The sequence below is a fragment of the Canis aureus genome, chromosome 27 (genome assembly GCF_053574225.1).
Source record: "Canis aureus isolate CA01 chromosome 27, VMU_Caureus_v.1.0, whole genome shotgun sequence".
Lineage (NCBI taxonomy): Eukaryota > Metazoa > Chordata > Mammalia > Carnivora > Canidae > Canis > Canis aureus.
This window is the reverse complement of record NC_135637.1, coordinates 3,400,192-3,418,876: the sequence shown is the minus strand read 5'-3', so window position 1 is coordinate 3,418,876 and position 18,685 is coordinate 3,400,192. Positions and strand designations below refer to the sequence as shown.

General features: G+C 42.1%; 1 protein-coding gene across 21 annotated transcripts in view; it reads left to right on the top strand.

Annotated features, from left to right (window-relative positions):
- The window catches only part of ZNF10 (zinc finger protein 10), a 31,425-nt gene that overhangs the window by 3,823 nt on the left and 8,917 nt on the right, over positions 1-18,685 (top strand). For 5 of the 21 annotated variants that reach the window (XR_013366295.1, XR_013366293.1, XM_077875097.1 and 2 more), the window contains exons 3-6: positions 11,180-11,272; positions 12,030-12,119; positions 14,670-14,796; positions 15,168-15,263. Coding sequence is in view for 19 of the 21 variants with exons in the window: in XM_077875097.1 (XP_077731223.1) it covers positions 12,087-12,119; positions 14,670-14,796; positions 15,168-15,263 (256 nt within the window). In the remaining 2 variants the exon portion in view is untranslated. Of the gene's footprint in view, positions 1-2,858; positions 3,006-4,456; positions 4,719-11,091; positions 11,273-11,321; positions 11,738-12,029; positions 12,120-14,651; positions 14,797-15,167; positions 15,264-18,685 lie in introns of those variants that run through there. The other 16 variants (XM_077875096.1, XM_077875094.1, XM_077875095.1 and 13 more) reach the window with 10 other exon arrangements.

Sequence of the window (18,685 nt, the reverse complement as noted above, 5' to 3'; positions counted from 1 at the left end):
CTTAAAAAACAAAAAAGAACACATATTCTATATATCTTATTGAAATGCTGACTCTGACAACGTATTGCCTGTCTCTGGGCACTGGCACTCAAGTACTGGGTCTTCAAATGGAGGCTGGAGGGCAGACACCCGGGGAAACACATGTTGTCTTTGTGGGTGCTTGTTAGGTATTGGACAAATGCTGGTGCAACAAACAATGAATGTTCAAAGCACTGTATTAGTCTTTTTCTGATATTTAGAATGAGATTATCCCAATTCTCAAGTGGTTCCTTATCTCATAAAGGAGGTGGACAATAAGTAGGGTGTTGAACTGCTAGAAGCATGTGCAAAATGATCCATGATTACTGGCCAGGGAACAGTTTTTCTTTCTAGGACAACAGGAAGGCTTCTTAGAAAAGGTGACATTTAAATAAGGCTCAGAGAGCATGGGGCAAATACAGCAGGAATTAAGGTTTAAATGTTGTCAAGGCCCAGAAGGTAGATGGTTGTGAAGCCTGTACACTTAGTGACTAGGTCAGAGCCATGCTGCAGAATCTCTTCTGCTCTTTGTAGTTGCTTTCATAGCCTTCTGGTTCATACTAGCCCATCTTTGCCCTGGTGGTAAGCAGAATAATCATTCTCAAAGAACCAGAACTTGTGGATATATTACCATATTATATGGCAAAAGGGACCTTGCAGGTGCAATTCAACTAAGGCCCTTAAGATGGGGAGATTACCCTGGATTATTCAGGTGGGCCCAGTATAATCACAGAATCCCTATTCCATCAGAGTGGAATAGGGAAAGAGAAGGTGAGCGCCGGGCAGGTGTGACTGTAGAAGAAAGGCACAGAGAGAAGTGGTGTTGCTAGCTTCCTGCTTTACAAGCCTACAACTGATGCCTCCTTCTGAGCTTAACTCCATCCCTCTCTTCTCCCCTGTGGCTCCAACCTGCTTGTCTCTTACTTCCTCTCTTCTCTTTTTCTCCCTCTACTCCTTTCCTGTTCATGAACGTGTACATTCTCTCTCTAAAATGAATAAAATCTTAACAAAAAAGAATCTAATTATCCCTAAGAAATGGTAGATTGATTAATTAATAAATTTAAAATATTCATTCATTCATTCATTCATTCATTCATTCATGAGAGGCAGAGACACAGGCAGAGGGAGAAGCAGGCTCCATGGAGGGAGCCCAACGTGAGACTCGATCCAGGGTCTCCAGAATCACACCCTGGGTGGAAGGCAGTGCTAAACTGCTCAGCCACCCAGGCTGCCCAGAAATGGTAGATTTAATCAATTGATCAGTTCAAGTAGATTTGAATAGTTACATAGATTAAATAATGGCTCAGATCAGTGATTCTCAACCTTGGCTGCACATTTCAGACACCCAGGGAACTATTTAAAAGAAACAGAAGTCTGGGGATGCTTGTGGTAACTCAGTGGTTGAGTGTCTGTCTTTGGCTCGGGGCTTGATCCTGGGGTCCTGGGATCAAGTCCTGCATCGGGCTTCCTGCATGGAGCCTGCTTCTCCCTCTGCCTATGTCTCTGCCTCTCTTTCTGTCTCTCATGAATAAATAAAATCTTGAAATAAATAAAAGAAACACAAGTCTGGCCCCTCTACATAAATTAAGCCAGAATCTCCCAGAGAAGGTCAGCATGGGATCCAGGTGTCATGATTCATGAATATACCTGGCATTTCCAGTGTTCAGTTAGAGCTGAAAACCACTGGTTTAGGTAAAGGTTTGAGTAAATTATTAAAAGTGAAAGTTAAGGGAAATTAGGATGATGTGAGAATAATTGCAGGCTTTTTGTATTTTATATAATATGGAAATGGGAGAGTTAATTGGAATGGACTTTAGGTACCTATGTAGTCTGTATTATAGTTGCTTTTAAAAGTAAGATCTGATTGAAATGTATTGGTGGCCAGAAATTTCCTGCTTTCTTAGGCAACCTGATCTACTTCCAGGTGTCATATGATTAACAGTTTCTTGTAATACTGGCTTGTAATTAATTTGTTTGTGACTGAACACATTACTCCTAATTCTGCCCCCAGAGCAACTCAAATAACCCTGTTCCACAGGACCTGTAAATATATGAAAAACCATTCTCTTGCTTCCATAAAGTAATTTCTTAGTTTAACATCCCCAGTTATTTCAGCCTCTATTCATGGGACATTGAAAAGTACGTACCAGGAAAGATTAAGAAAGCTCCTAGTAAGTATTGGAGCAGGGACTTGAACCTGAGCAGTCTGGCTGCAGAATCCGTGACATTAACCACAGTTGGAAGTATGCACTTGAAGTTGAGGACCAAGATTGGGAGAGAAGACAGAGTGATCCCTTCACCCTAGCTGAAACACAGTTCTGTTGTGTGCCTGGCAGTGGGATAGACAGTGGGGATAAAACAAGTGAGCTACACTGTGTGTCCTGAAAGTGCCCAGAGCAGGGCATTGAAAGGAGACTGAGATAGACTGAGGATGCAGCAAACCTACATTAAAGTTTATTATCATTGTGTAAATCATTAGAGAAGACTGAGAATCAAGATACACTGAGGGCGCTAGGTGAGGAAGGAAGCAAAGTAGATCAAGAGTTTCAAGAGCAGTCAAGAGGCTAATCATGTCCTCTGTAGTAGATGTAGATGAGAACCGTATTAGTAGTGTGGCAGGGCAGACACCATATTGCTTTTATTCATGTAAATTTGCATAGAACTGAGATGGAAATCTTTCAGATCTTCAGAAGACAAAGGGGAAAAACAATAGGAAAGAAAACAAAATCAAAAGAACTGTAAATACAAACATATGGGAAATATTCAACCCCAGTATTCAAAGGGTGGAAATTAAAAATACAATATAAATTTAAAACAACTTAAAAATGCAATGTTCATAGACTTCTGTTTCTGGCCAAGAAGGAATAACAGGAACAACAACAGCAACAACAACAAAAAGACAGACAAAATACATGAAACAATTATCTAAGACCCTGGATATCAGATGACAAAGGACTGTCATCCCTGGGAGATAGAAAATAAATGAGGTAAGCCTTCTCATTGCCCCAGTTTATTGCCTTGAGAGGGTTTCCAGTTTACAGCAGAGGAAAGAGAAACTGAGGTGAAGCCCAGCAGACTTCCTGAGTCAAGGATGGAGCTGAGAATCTGGGGAGAGCAAAGCATTTGGGGTTCATAGGACAGACCATCAGAGAGGAGGTCTGCAGAGGGTCTCCCACAAGTACTCAAGAGCACAGAGCAATAACTGTGTGTGAAGAAACTCCCCAAAGCCAGGGAAAGAATCCTCTAAAAGGTTGGAGGGAATAGTCCTGATATTTGCATGGGGAATACTACCTGCATTTTAAAAATTAAATTAAATTAATTTACTTATTTTTGTATATTTTTATTGGAGTTCAATTTGCTAACATATAGTGTAACACCTAGCGCTCATTCCATCAACTGCCCCCCTCATTGCCTGTCACCCAGTTACCCCATTCCCTGCCCACCTCCCCTTCCACTACCCCTTGTTTCCCAGTTAGGAGTCTCTCATGTTCTGTCATCCTCTCTGATATTTCCCACTCATTTTGTCTCCTTTCCCCTTTAATCCCTTTCACTATTTTTTATATTCCCCGAATGAATGAAACCATATAATGTTTGTCCTTCTCCAATTGTCTGTCACTTACTTGGTATGATACCCTCCAATTCTATCCACATTGAAACAAATGGTGGGTATTCATCGTTTCTAATGGCTGAGTAATATTCCATTGTATATATAGACCACATCTTTATCCATTCATCTTTTGACGGACACCGAGGCTCCTTCCACAGTTTGGGTATTGTGGACCTTGCTGCTATAAACATTGGAGTGCAGGTGTCTCGGTTTTTTCCTGCATCTGTATCTTTGGGGTAAATCCCCAGTAGGAATGCTACCTGTAACTACTAGCCAGACTGGAAAACTCATGTAATTCTTGGAGCATTGGGAGTGGAAATATATATGTAAAGTGCTAAAAGGAAAAATTACTCTAATTAGAATTATAAATTCAAAAATAATTTAAACAACAAAGATAAGACAATAAATGGGAGAAAATATTTGGAAATTGTATATCTGATAAGGGTTTAATATATATAGGATATACAAATATGTTTATATATACTTAAATACATGTGTTCATATATAGAGTATATAAAGAACTACAAGTCAATAACAAAAACACAAACTATCCAACTTAAGAATGGGCAAAGAATTTAAACATTTCTACAAGAAGGGTATGCAAATGGCACTAATTAATGCAGATCAAAATTATAGTGAAATATCACTTTATACCAACTAGGATGGCTATAATCATTTTAAAAATGGAATAACAAGTTTTGACAAGTATGTGGGGAAATTGGAACTCAGCATCACAACTCAAAGTGATGCTGCCACTGTGGAAAATAGTTTTGTGGGTCCTCAAAAAGCTAAACATACAGTTGCCATATAACACAGAAATTCTACTTCTAGGTACAAACAGGAAGGAATTGTAAGCAGGGACTCGAGCAGATAATTTTATGCCAGTGTTCACAGCAGCACTGTTCACAAGAGCCAATAGATGGAAACAATCCAGGGGTCCATCAACAGTAGAAGGACAAACAGAATGTGGCCTGTCAGTAAGTGGAATATTTGGCCATTAGAAGGAGTGAAGTTCTGATTCATGCTACAGCATGGCTGAACGTTGAAGACATGATGTGGAGTCACAAAAGCCAGATGCACAAGGACAAATACGGTATGATTCCATTTATATGAATTATCTAGAATTGGCAAATTCAGAGACAAAGTAGATTAGAGGTTATTGGAATCTGAGGGGATGCAGGAATAGGGAGTTTGGTTAATGTTTCAGAGTTTCCGTTGGGGTGATGAGAAAGTTTTGGAATTATTAGTGATGTACAATATTATGAACATAATTTTTTTTTAATTTATTTTTTATTGGTGTTCAATTTACTAACATACAGAATAACACCCAGTGCCCGTCACCCATTCACTCCCACCCCCCGCCCTCCTCCCCTTCTACCACCCCTAGTTCGTTTCCCAGAGTTAGCAGTCTTTACGTTCTGTCTCCCTTTCTGATATTTCCCACACATTTCTTCTCCCTTCCCTTATATTCCCTTTCACTATTATTTATATTCCCCAAATGAATGAGAACATATAATGTTTGTCCTTCTCTGACTGACTTACTTCACTCAGCATAATACCCTCCAGTTCCATCCACGTTGAAGCAAATGGTGGGTATTTGTCATTTCTAATAGCTGAGTAATATTCCATTGTATACATAAACCACATCTTCTTTATCCATTCATCTTTCGTTGGACACCGAGGCTCCTTCCACAGTTTGGCTATCGTGGCCATTGCTGCTAGAAACATCGGGGTGCAGGTGTCCCGGCGTTTCATTGCATTTGTATCTTTGGGGTAAATCCCCAACAGTGCAATTGCTGGGTCGTAGGGCAGGTATATTTTTAACTGTTTGAGGAACCTCCACACAGTTTTCCAGAGTGGCTGCACCAGTTCACATTCCCACCAACAGTGTAAGAGGGTTCCCTTTTCTCCGCATCCTCTCCAACATTTGTTGTTTCCTGCCTTGTTAATTTTCCCCATTCTCACTGGTGTGAGGTGGTATCTCATTGTAGTTTTGATTTGTATTTCCCTGATGGCAAGTGATGCAGAACATTTTCTCATATGCATGTTGGCCATGTCTATGTCTTCCTCTGTGAGATTTCTGTTCATGTCTTTTGCCCATTTCATGATTGGATTGTTTGTTTCTTTGGTGTTGAGTTTAATAAGTTCTTTATAGATCTTGGAAACTAGCCCTTTATCTGATATGTCATTTGCAAATATCTTCTCCCATTCTGTAGGTTGTCTTTGAGTTTTGTTGACTGTATCCTTTGCTGTGCAAAAGCTTCTTATCTTGATGAAGTCCCAATAGTTCATTTTTGCTTTTGTTTCTTTTGCCTTCGTGGATGTATCTTGCAAGAAGTTACTATGGCCGAGTTCAAAAAGGGTGTTGCCTGTGTTCTTCTCTAGGATTTTGATGGAATCTTGTCTCACATTTAGATCTTTCATCCATTTTTAGTTTATATTGGTGTATGGTGAAAGAGAGTGGTCTAGTTTCATTCTTCTGCATGTGGATGTCCAATTTTCCCAGCACCATTTATTGAAGAGACTGTCTTTCTTCCAATGGATAGTCTTTCCTCCTTTATCGAATATTAGTTGCCCATAAAGTTCAGGGTCCACTTCTGGATTCTCTATTCTGTTCCCCTGATCTATGTGTCTGTTTTTGTGCCAGTACCACACTGTCTTGATGACCACAGCTTTGTAGTACAACCTGAAATCTGGCATTGTGATGCCCCCAGATATGGTTTTCTTTTTTAAAATTCCCCTGGCTATTCGGGGTCTTTTCTGATTCCACACAAATCTTAAAATAATTTGTTCTAACTCTCTGAAGAAAGTCCATGGTATTTTGATAGGGATTGCATTAAACGTGTATATTGCCCTGGGTAACATTGACATTTTCACAATATTAATTCTGCCAATCCATGAGCATGGAATATTTTTCCATCTCTTTGTGTCTTCCTCAATTTCTTTCAGAAGTGTTCTATAGTTTTGAGGGTATAGATCCTTTACATCTTTGGTTAGGTTTATTCCTAGGTATCTTATGCTTTTGGGTGCAATTGTAAATGGGATTGACTCCTTAATTTCTCTTTCTTCAGTCTCATTGTTAGTGTATAGAAATGCCACTGACTTCTGGGCATTGATTTTGTATCCTGCCACGCTACCGAATTGCTGTATGAGTTCTAGCAATCTTGGGGTGGAGACTTTTGGGTTTTCTATGTAGAGTATCATGTCATCGGCAAAGAGGGAGAGTTTGACTTCTTCTTTGCCAATTTGAATGCCTTTAATGTCTTTTTGTTGTCTGATTGCTGAGGCTAGGACTTCCAGTACTATGTTGAACAGCAGTGGTGAGAGTGGACATCCCTGTCTTGTTCCTGATCTTAGGGGAAAGGCTCCCAGTGCTTCCCCATTGAGAATGATATTTGCTGTGGGCTTTTCATAGATGGCTTTTAAGATGTCGAGGAATGTTCCCTCTATCCCTACACTCTGAAGAGTTTTGATCAGGAATGGATGCTGTATTTTGTCAAATGCTTTCTCTGCATCCAATGAGAGGATCATATGGTTCTTGGTTTTTCTCTTGCTGATATGATGAATCACATTGATTGTTTTACGGGTGTTGAACCAGCCTTGTGTCCCAGGGATAAATCCTACTTGGTCATGGTGAATAATTTTCTTAATGTACTGTTGGATCCTATTGGCCAGTATCTTGTTGAGAATTTTTGCATCCATGTTCATCAGGGATATTGGTCTGTAATTCTCCTTTTTGGTGGGGTCTTTGTCTGGCTTTGGAATTAAGGTGATGCTGGCTTCATAGAACGAATTTGGAAGTACTCCATCTCTTTCTATCTTTCCAAAGAGCTTTAGGAGAATAGGTATGATTTCTTCTTTAAACGTTTGATAAAATTCCCCTGGGAAGCCATCTGGCCCTGGACTCTTGTGTCTTGGGAGGTTTTTGATGACTGCTTCAATTTCCTCCCTGGTTATTGGCCTGTTCAGGTTTTCTATTTCTTCCTGTTCCAGTTTTGGTAGTTTGTGGCTTTCCAGGAATACGTCCATTTCTTCTAGATTGCCTAATTTATTGGCGTATAACTGTTCATAATATGTTTTTAAAATCGTTTGTATTTCCTTGGTGTTGGTAGTGATCTCTCCTTTCTCATTCATGATTTTATTAATTTGAGTCTTCTCTCTCTTCTTTTTAATAAGGCTGGCTAATGGTTTATCTATCTTATTAATTCTTTCAAAGAACCAACTCCTGGTTCTGTTGATCTGTTCCACAGTTCTTCTGGTCTCGATTTCGTTGAGTTCTGCTCGAATCTTTATTAACTCCCTTCTTCTCTTGGGTGTAGGATCTATTTGCTGTTTTTTCTCTAGCTCCTTTATGTGTAAGGTTAGCTTTTGTATTTGAGTTCTTTCCAGTTTTTGAATGGATGCTTGTATTGCGATGTATTTCCCCCTTAGGACTGCTTTTGCTGCATCCCAAAGATTTTGAACGGTTGTATCTTCATTCTCATTAGTTTCCATGAATCTTTTTAATTCTTCCTTAATTTCCTGGTTGACCCTTTTATCTTTTAGCAGGATGGTCCTTAACCTCCACGTGTTTGAGGTCCTTCCAAACTTCTTGTTGTGATTTAGTTCTAATTTCAAGGCATTATGGTCCGAGAATATGCAGGGGACAATCCCAATCTTTTGGTATCGGTTCAGACCCGATTTGTGTCCCAATATGTGGTCTATTCTGGAGAAAGTTCCATGTGCGCTTGAGAAGAATGTGTATTCAGTTGAGTTTGGATGTAAAGTTCTGTAGATATCTGTGAAATCCATCTGGTCCAGTGTATCATTTAAAGCTCTCGTTTCTTTGGAGATGTTGTGCTTAGAAGACCTATCGAGTATAGAAAGAGCTAGATTGAAGTCACCAAGTATAAGTGTATTATTATCTAAGTATTTCTTCACTTTGGTTAATATTTGATTTATATATTTGGCAGCTCCCACATTCGGAGCATATATATTGAGGATTGTTAAGTCCTCTTGTTGAATAGATCCTTTAAGTATGATATAGTGTCCCTCTTCATCTCTCACTACAGTCTTTGGGGTAAATTTTAGTTTATCTGATATAAGGATGGCTACCCCTGCTTTCTTTTGAGGACCATTCGAATGGTAAATGGTTCTCCAACCTTTTATTTTCAGGCTGTAGGTGTCCTTCTGTCTAAAATGAGTCTCTTGTAGACAGCAAATAGATGGGTCCTGCTTTTTTATCCAGTCTGAAACCCTGCGCCTTTTGATGGGGTCATTAAGCCCGTTCACATTCAGAGTTACTATTGAGAGATATGAGTTTAGTGTCATCATGATATCTATTCAGTCTTTGTTTTTGTGGACTGTTCCACTGAACTTCTTCTTAAAGGGGAATTTTAAGAGTCCCCCTTAAAATTTCTTGCAGAGCTGGTTTGGAGGTCACATATTCTTTTAGTTGCTGCCTGTCTTGGAAGCTCTTTATCTCTCCTTCCATTTTGAATGAGAGCCTTGCTGGATAAAGTATTCTTGGTTGCATGTTCTTCTCATTTAGGACCCTGAATATATCCTGCCAGCCTTTTCTGGCCTGCCAGGTCTCTGTGGATAGGTCTGCTGTTACCCTAATACTCCTCCCCATAAAAGTCAGGGATTTCTTGTCTCTTGCTGCTTTAAGTATCTTCTCCTTATCTTTGGAATTTGCAAGCTTCACAATTAAATGTCGAGGTGTTGAACGGTTTTTATTGATTTTAGGGGGGGATCTCTCTATTTCCTGGATCTGAATGCCTGTTTCCCTTCCCAGATTAGGAAAGTTTTCAGCTAGAATTTGTTCAAATACATATTCTGGCCCTCTGTCCCTTTCGGCGCCCTCGGGAACCCCAATTAAACGTAGGTTTTTCTTCCTCAGGCTGTCGTTTATTTCCCTTAATCTATCTTCATGGTCTTTTAATTGTTTGTCTCTTTTTTCCTCAGTTTCCCTCTTTGCTATCAACTTGTCTTCTAGGTCACTCACTCGTTCTTCCACCTCGTTAACCCTCGTCGTTAGGACTTCTAGTTTGGATTGCATCTCATTCAATTGATTTTTAATTTCTGCCTGATTAGCTCTAAATTCTGCCGTCATGAAGTCTCTTGAGTCCTTTATACTTTTTTCTAGAGCCACCAGTAGCTGTATAATAGTGCTTCTGAATTGGCTTTCTGACATTGAATTGTAATCCAGATTTTGTAACTCTGTGGGAGAGAGGACTGTTTCTGATTCTTTCTTTTGAGGTGAGGTTTTCCTTCTAGTCATTTTGCTCAGTGCAGAGTGGCCAAAAGCAAGTTGTATTGGTAAAAAGAGAAAAAGAGAGGAGAGAAAGAAGGAAAGAAAAGAGAAAGAGAAAAAAAAGGGAAGAGAAAAAAAAACGAAAGAAAAAAAAAGAAGAAAAAGAGAAAGAAAAAGAAAGGAGAAAAAAAAGGGGGGTGGGGGAGGAAACAAATCAAAAAGCAAAACAAAACAAAAAAACAAAACAACAACAACAACAACAACAACAACAACAACAACAACAACAAAAGAACCACCGGGGAGTATCTTCTGATTCTGTGTTCTTTAAGTCCCTTGGCTTCTCCTGGAAGTTGTCCGTCTAGCTGGTGTTCTGGGGGAGGGGCCTGTTGTGCTGATTTTCAGGTGTTAGCACTTGGGGGAGCTGCTGTGCCCCTGCCTGGTGCAGGGCTCAGTGGGGGTTGTTTACCCCGTGAGGCCGCAGGAGGAACAGCCCCAGTGGCGGGGCAGCTCTGGAAACCTGGATTCAGCTCCGGCAGGAACTCCGTCTGCAGGGCCTGGAGGCTCCGGGGCGGGGCCGCTGATCTGCTCAGCTCAGGCAGGAGCGTCCTTGCTGTCCTGGGCCCTCCCGGTCTCTGCCTGTCCCGGGGGAGGCCGGATCCTGGGCTGTGTCCCGGCGCCCTGTGCTCCGGAGCCTGCGCTGGTGGATTCGCGCTCCCGCCCCGCAGCCCCCTCCGCGGAGCCGCCGCCCGAGCACCTCCGAGCTGCTCCCCTCTGCATGGAGCCTCTTCCTCTGCCCGAGCCCGGCCGAGCTGCTCCCGGGGCCGCGCAGCCCCCTCCGCGGAGCCGCCGCCCGAGCCCCCCCGAGCTGCTCCGGGTCCCGCCGTGCGCGCTGCAGCCCTTAGGGAGCTCGGCGCACTCTCCTGGGCGTGGAGTTGCTGTTACTGTCCCGGGGAGCCCGAGGGCATCCCCTCCCTCCTGGGTCCTGCTCCAACTCCCTGCGAGCCCCTTTGCGCCCGGAAGGGAAGGTCGGTGCAGCTCCTGCTCCTCCGGGACGGGGCTCTCCTCTATTATGAACATAATTAATGCCACTGAATTGTACGCTTAGCAATAATTAAGACTGCAAATTTTGTTATTTTTTTACTACAACAATTTTAAAGATAATATAATTGCCAAAAACATTGGATTTTATACTTTGAGTGGATGAACTGTTTGGTATGTGAATTATATCTAGTAAAGCTGTTTAGAAAAAAAGGCAAAATGAAGATACTGTCAGACTTAAAAAGCTGAAAGAATTTATTACCAGCAGACCCATATTGCAGGAAATGTTAAGAGATGGCCTTCAGGGAGAAAGGAAATGAAACCAAGTGGAAATCTGGATCTACAGGAAAGCAGTAGCAATGGTTACTACATAGGTAAATATATTTTTCTTATCATTTAAGTATCTTTAACAGATAATTGATCATGTTCTAGTTTCCTATTCACGTGTAACAAGCTTAGTAGCTTCAAACAGCCCCCACTTCCTAGCTCACAGTTCTGTAGGTGGAAGGAAGTCTGACCCACTCTGGCTAGGTTTTCTGTTCAGATATCCAACAGCTGCTGTCAAGGTGTTGACTGGCCTGGGTTCTGATTTGGAAGCTCTGATTGTTGGCAGAATTCAGTTACTTGTGGCTGTGGGACGAAGATAGGACTGGCTGTCAGCTGAGTGTGGTTTTAGCTCCTAGAGACTGCCTACATTCCTTGCCATGAGACACCATTCACCTGCAGGCAGTCATGGCACATCATAGGTTTCTTGCGTTTCCAATCTCTTACTTCCCTTCTGTGATCTGCCAAAGAAAACACTTGTTTTCTTATCTGTAAAGTAAGGGTGTTAGATCAAGGTAGGTTCTGTGTCTTGGTTTGCTTTCCTCAAAAAAGGATTTGTAGCAGCACCATTAACTTGCAAATGAAATTTTGCATGGAACTCTAAGGGGGAAAATATCAATCTACAAACTCTTTCCTTCCTACTCTTAGCAATTTCAGACAGTGTAGACTATTTTGGATAATCTCTGATGTTCCCCTTTGTGTGGTGGGTGTTTGCCTTATACACAGCCGGGTATGAGGGAGTCTGGGTTGATTCATGAAACCCCCCTGTCACAGCTGACTTTCCTCATGTCTCTTTCTTTTCTCCAGCTTCACCTTCTCAGGATCTCCATTACTTAGAAAAGCATTATCAAGAACAAGGAAGTCATGGAAGCTGAATCGCTAACTGCCCAGTCCCGTGTAAGTTGGGCTGTCTTCTTTGTTTTCCAACTGAGAATCCTTTTTTGGTTAAGTTCTGGAGTTCCTTTGCCTAGGAACTTCAGAAATAGTATCTTGGACACTCTCCTCCAGGAGACTAGCACTATTTTGTTTGCTTTATTTGTAGATGTGGTTTTATTCTTGTATTATACACTATTTATATGCCTTTCATATAAAACAAACGCTGGTTTAACAGTGGTATGAGCAGACATCAGTGGGGGTGATATTGAGCACTCTTATAAAATGCTTTCATCCACACTAGGGAATGAAGCTATAGCACATTTCCTCCCTCAAACATGGTGTGGGAACTAGGAATATTGGGGCATTGGGACTCTCTGGTCCCTGCTTGTCCTAGATACAGAGCTGGCTATACAATGCCTCCATGGGGAGCACCTGTTGGGAGGACCTTAGGCACAAGTTGTGTACTTACCCCAGGGTAGCTGTGGCCAAGGCATGAGGAGCTCAGATGAGGGTGGAACTTCTGGGAGCATCCAGGGTGGGAGCCTGGGTCCCTTGTCAGCCCAGCTTCCCCTGGAGTATCCTGCATGTATTACCTCTGGTATATTGAAAATTCCACCAAAAAATATTGTAGTTTTTGCTTTCAGCTGTGCTGCATATTTTGAAGGACTTAGGAAAACTAGTCTATTATATTTACCCAGATATTTACTGTTTTTGTTGCTCATCCTTCATTCCTGAGATTTTAACTTTCTCTCTGGTAACATTTCCCTTTTGTTTTTTTTGTTTTGTTTTGTTTTATTTTTTATATTTTTTTTATTTTTGATTTTTTTAATTTATTTATGATAGTCACACACACACACAGAGAGAGAGAGAGAGAGGCAGAGACATAGGCAGAGGGAGAAGCAGGCTCCATGCACCGGGAGCCTGATGTGGGATTCGATCCTGGGTCTCCAGGATCGCGCCCTGGGCCAAAGGCAGGTGCCAAACCACTGCACCACCCAAGGATCCCAACATTTCCCTTTTGCTTGAAGAACTACTTTTAGTATATCTTTTAGAGCATGGTTGCTAGTGACAAATTCTTTTACTTCATTTGACAGTATATTTTGCATCATTCCTGAAATATGTTTTTATTGGAGATAGAAATTCTGGATTGACAGTTCTTTTTTCACTATTTATTAAAAAACTATTTGGACAGCCCCAGTGGCGCAGCGGTTTAGCGTCACCTGCAGCCCAGGGCGTGATCCTGGAGACCCTGGATCGAGTCCCACGTCAGGCTCTCTGCATGGAGCCTGCTTCTCCCTCTGCCTGTGTCTCTGTCTGTCTGTCTCTCTCTCTCTCTGTGTCTCTACGAATAAATAAAAAAAAATAAAATCTTAAAAAAAAAAACTATTCCATTGTCTTCTGACCTTCATTGTCTTTGAGGAGAAATCCTCATTCAAGTAGGTGTTGTTTCTGTGTGTAATCCAGCATTTCTTTTTGATGTTGTGAATGAAGGCCTTGCTTCTGTATCTATTTTTTTTGTCAGTCTCCATTTTAAAAAAATGCCTACCAGTGTTGAGGAAAAATGTTTTGGATAATTATTTTAGATCAGAAAATGGTGAGGTTGGTCTCTTTTTCTTTCTTTTAAAGATTTATTTATTTATTTTAGAGAAAAGATGTATGTGAGCTGGGGGAATGAGCAGGGGGAGAGGGTAAAGGAGAGAAGCAGACTCCTGGCTGAGTGTGGAGCTGGACATGGGGGTGGATCTCATGACCCTGAGATCACAACCTGAGCCAAAAACCAAGCTATGGATGCTTAATCTACTGATCCACCCAGGTACCCCAAGGTTAATCTTTTAATCATTAAGTTGTACTTGAACTCAAAAGACTGTTTTGTCCTTCTTTTTTCTACCTTGAATTAGATTCTTTATTTCAAAGAAAATAAATGTAGATTAGATTAACATTTGGTGTCCGAATATAGCTGTAGCTGTTTATAACAAACTTTATTTATTTATTTATAAAGATTTTATTGATTTATTCATGAGAGACACACAGAGAGGGACAGAGACAAGTAGAAGGAGAAGTAGGCTCCCTGTGGGGGAGCCTGATGTGGGACTCCATCCCAGGATCCCGGGATCACGGGATCATGACCTGAGCCTAGGGCAGATGCTCAACCACAGAGCCACCCAGCTGTCCCAACAAACTTGATTTAAATAACAATTCTGGGGAGTCTGATTCTTGGTTTCAGCTCAGGTTGTGATCTCAGTGTCCAGGGACTGATCCCCATGTTGGGCTCCGCGCTCAGTGGGGAGCCTGCTTGAGGATTCTCTCACTCTCTCTCTTTCTCTCTCTCTCTGCCCCCCCCTGCTCTTTAAAATAAATACATCTTAAATAAATGTTTTTCTGACAGTTTCTAGAGCATAACATGGAACTGGTTTGGGGACAGTATATACCTAATAGGCATTCCTTTTAGGACTTGACTAGAACCTAAGTGCTACTCAGTTCTGGAATAAATTCTGGTCCATCCTCTTTCCCTACCCCAATGCTGTCTGCCTAATCTTATCTGGCTTATTACAGATTTGTTCTATGTTGTAGACATTGGTGACCTTCAAAGATATACTTGTGAACTTTACCAGGGAGGAGTGGAAGCTGCTGGACTCTTCTCAGCAGATCATGTACAAAGATGTGATGCTAGAGAACTATAAGAACCTGATTTCCTTGGGTAAGACTAACCTCTATTCTCAGAGATATCTCTCTGCAATGATTTTGGTTCATTATTGATCAAAAGGTAATGGGGATTGAAGCAAATATATTACAGTGTGAGCTTGGCGTCAGTGATCTAATTTCTTTGTGGCATAGAAGAGGGTTTTGTACTCACTTCTGGTTTTGTGGGAAAAAAATTTTTGATTTGTTGAATTTTAAAAAATATATAATAGCCCCCTCTATAGCCTCCCCTGTCTCTTCAGAGTCCCCCCAACCCAAAACTAAGAAGGAGTTGGAGTTGGTTGGGGATTGGGCTGAATCTGGGATCCCTTTGTGCTGAGCCAGAGCTCCTCAACCCCTGTTCAGTTCTTTATATTTTGTTGTGCACAGGGCATCAGCTTCCCAAACCAGATGTGATCCTCCAGTTGGAGAAGGGGGAAGAGCCATGGCTGGTGGAGAGAGTGATTCACCGGGAGACCCATCCAGGTGAGCACTAGTCAAGAGGTGTTGCAGGCAGTAGTCCAGATGAGCTGTTAGGGGCTGGAATCCTGGATATAGTGGTCACTGGTTCTCATTCCTGCAGAGAAGACTAGGTTTCTTTACTTTCTCTTTCCCTATGACCAGTCTTGTCACACTTCATTTGCACTCAGACACAAAGGTATGTTCTTCATGAAAATTTCCTTTCTGTTGATGTGCTTGGTTTCAGCCCTGTTGGTCTTGCTTTCCTAATTCTTTCCTTTGTCATACAGTCCTTTCTTTCCTCCTTGCCTGCCTTTTTCCTTTCCTGTGGCCCCTTCCCGTGGCCTCATGCTGCATCTCCATGTAAGCCATGCCATGGGGCTCTGTCACTGGCCACTGCTCTGAATTTGCAGAGGGCTTGCCAGTTCCTGCTGCCTTAACTACTTTCTCCTCAGAACTGCTGCTCCCAAAACAAGTCTTTCTTACTGTACTCCTGGAGCTCTTTATTGCATGTTTTCTCAATTTATTCCAATTTTATTTTAATCTTACTAAAATCCAAATTATTTGGATTCCCAAAATTCCTTTCCCCAACTTCCCCATGCATCAAAAATCTCTCAGGGCGCCTGGGCGGCTCAGTTGGTTAAGCATCTGACTTTAACTCAGGTCATGATCTCAGGGTCCTGGGATCGAGTCTCGCATTGGGCTCCCTGCTTAATGGGGAATCTGCTCCTCCCTCTGCCATTCCCTGCTTGTGCTGTCTTTCTCTCTCTCTCAAATAGATAAAATCTCTAAAAACAACAACAACAAAAACAAATAGAAAGTTGTCTTTATTCTCTAGAAGCAATCTTTTCCTGACCTGTGTTTCTAAGTGCAGTCCTCTGTTATCTTTCTCCCCAGCCGTCTTTGGGTGCTGCTGTCTGTCATATACAGACAGCCTCCTTGGCATGTGGTGAGGCATGTGACTCCAATGTGGCCCAGTTATACCATGGGGACCTGTGTCACCTCTGTTTGATCCCCAGTATCCACATGTATTAGGTGCTTCCCTGCATCTTGAGCTTTGAGTGTGATGTGAATAAAGTCTGTCTGCCTTAGTTGTCTGTCTTCTGTGAAACCTCTTATGACCCCTCGTCAAGTACAGGTTCTTTCCTTTTCTCAGCTTCCACTGTGTTTTAAGTGTACTTTTAAATACCATAAACTGTTTTTTACTTTTCTTACCTTTGGTCTTAGAGGTGACTGTCTCAAATTTCTGCCTCAAAGGCAAGTCCTTCAGTACACTCTTAAGAACTTAGTCTTGGGATGCCTGGGTGGCTCAGCAGTTGAGTGCCTGCCTTTGGCTCAGGGTGTGATCCCAGAGTCCTGGGATCGGGTTCTGTGTTGGGCTTCCTGCATGGAGCCTGCTTCTCCCTCTGCCTATGTCTTTGCCTCTCTCTCTCTGTTTCTCATGAATAAATAAATAAAATCTTTAAAAAATTTGGTGCTGCTGAGATACCATTCTACAAACTGGGTGATGTAAGTGTATCTTCTCACAGCTCCAGAGGCCACAAGTCTGAGGTGAAGGTGTCAGCAGGATCACATGCCTGTGCAGCCCCTAGGAGAGGATCCTTCCTTGCTTCTCATGGCTCTGTTAGTGTTCCTTGGCTTCCCATGTGCCCACTTTCCCATGGCTGTCTTCCCACAGTTTGCATCTTTTGTGTCTCCTCTCCTCTTCTTACAAGGACACTGGTCATACTAGATTGGGTGCCAGTCTGCGCCAGTACTACTTTATTTACTTACACATGCAATGATCTTCTTTCCAAATAAGGCTGCATTATGAGATATTGGAGGTTAGGACATTGACCTATCTTATTTGGGGCACACACCAAGTAAGAATAGAATACCCACTTGTGCAGGGAGAGGTGGTACTTTGTAAGTAGTGTTTTTTGGGGGTGTCTGGCTGCCTCAGTTGATAGAGCATCCAGCTCTTTTTTTTTTTTTTTAATTTTTATTTATTTATGATAGTCACACAGAGAGAGAGAGAGAGGCAGAGACATAGGCAGAAGGAGAAGCAGGCTCCATGCACCGGGAGCCCGACGTGGGATTCGATCCCGGGTCTCCAGGATCGCGCCCTGGGCCAAAGGCAGGCGCCAAACCGCTGCGCCACCCAGGGATCCCAAGCATCCAGCTCTTGATCTCAGTTATGAGTGCAAGCCCCACATTAGGCATAGAGATCACTTAAAATATGGGATTTTTTTTTCTAGGTTAGGAATCTATCATTTTACGGGATCCCTGGGTGGCGCAGCGGTTTGGCGCCTGCCTTTGGCCCAGGGCGCGGTCCTGGGGACCCGGGATCGGGTCCCACGTCAGGCTCCCGGTGCATGGAGCCTGCTTCTCCCTCTGCCTGTGTCTCTGCCTCTCTCTCTCTCTCTCCTCTGTGACTATCATGAATAAATAAATAAAATCTTTAAAATAAAAAAAAAAAAAAAAAAAGGAATCTATCATTTTACCCAAAAGGCATTGAGAGGCAAATAGCCTTTTAACTGGGGGAAATAATGTGCAGAAATACACACGAATATAAGCAAAAGGACAAAAAATGTCCCGGAGGATATGAGTTAGGGGCTAGGGTGTGAATTAGTGTCCTTTGGTATGAGTCCTATCAATTATTGTCTTTTTTTTTTTTAGATTGTATTTATTTATTTGAGACAGAGAAAGATAGAACATGAGCAGAGGGGAGAGGCAGAAGGAGAAGTAGACTCCCCCATGTGGGGCTCAGTCCTAAGACCTCCAAGGTCATGACCTGAGCTGAAGGCAGATGCTTAACTGACTGAGCCACCCAGGTGCACCAATTGTTAAGTCTTGATGTCTCAGAACAAAGGAATCAAAATATAAGACCAGAATAATGTTAATAATGATTATTCACCTTACAATACTTAACCATAGTCTTATACCACAAATAGTGTCTCATGGATAAAAGATGAGCAAAGTGATATTTGAAAGGTTTAACAACTTATCTAAATTTACCACTAGTAGCATTAAAGCTTCGATTTAGAACCTGTATCTCAATAATTTAAATTCAATTTCTTTTCCAGTCTGTCACAGGACCTTTCTGAGAGGTGCCAGTTATCTGGGCATCACTCTGTAGTGCTTTGGTGGTATCAACAACAGACACTGCCTCAGCATGTGATTGGATTCATGGCTTAGGAATGTGAAATGGGCTGTAGTGTGAAGAATGAATGTCAGGAGAAGGTCCTAGTAGATAAGATCATGGGTATGCAGACATTTCTATGAGATTTACCTTGTTGCCCTCCAGCACTGAATATCTGATCTTGTGTGTCCTACCCAGTCCTGTGTCTTCTCCTTGCCCTCATTGCACTTCTTACGTACTGCACAGGCCAGCACCTTTCCTTTGCTGTTTATTCTGCCCTTTCTGACTGTCCATGACGGCAGCCATATAAGCAACTCTCTACAAGTTG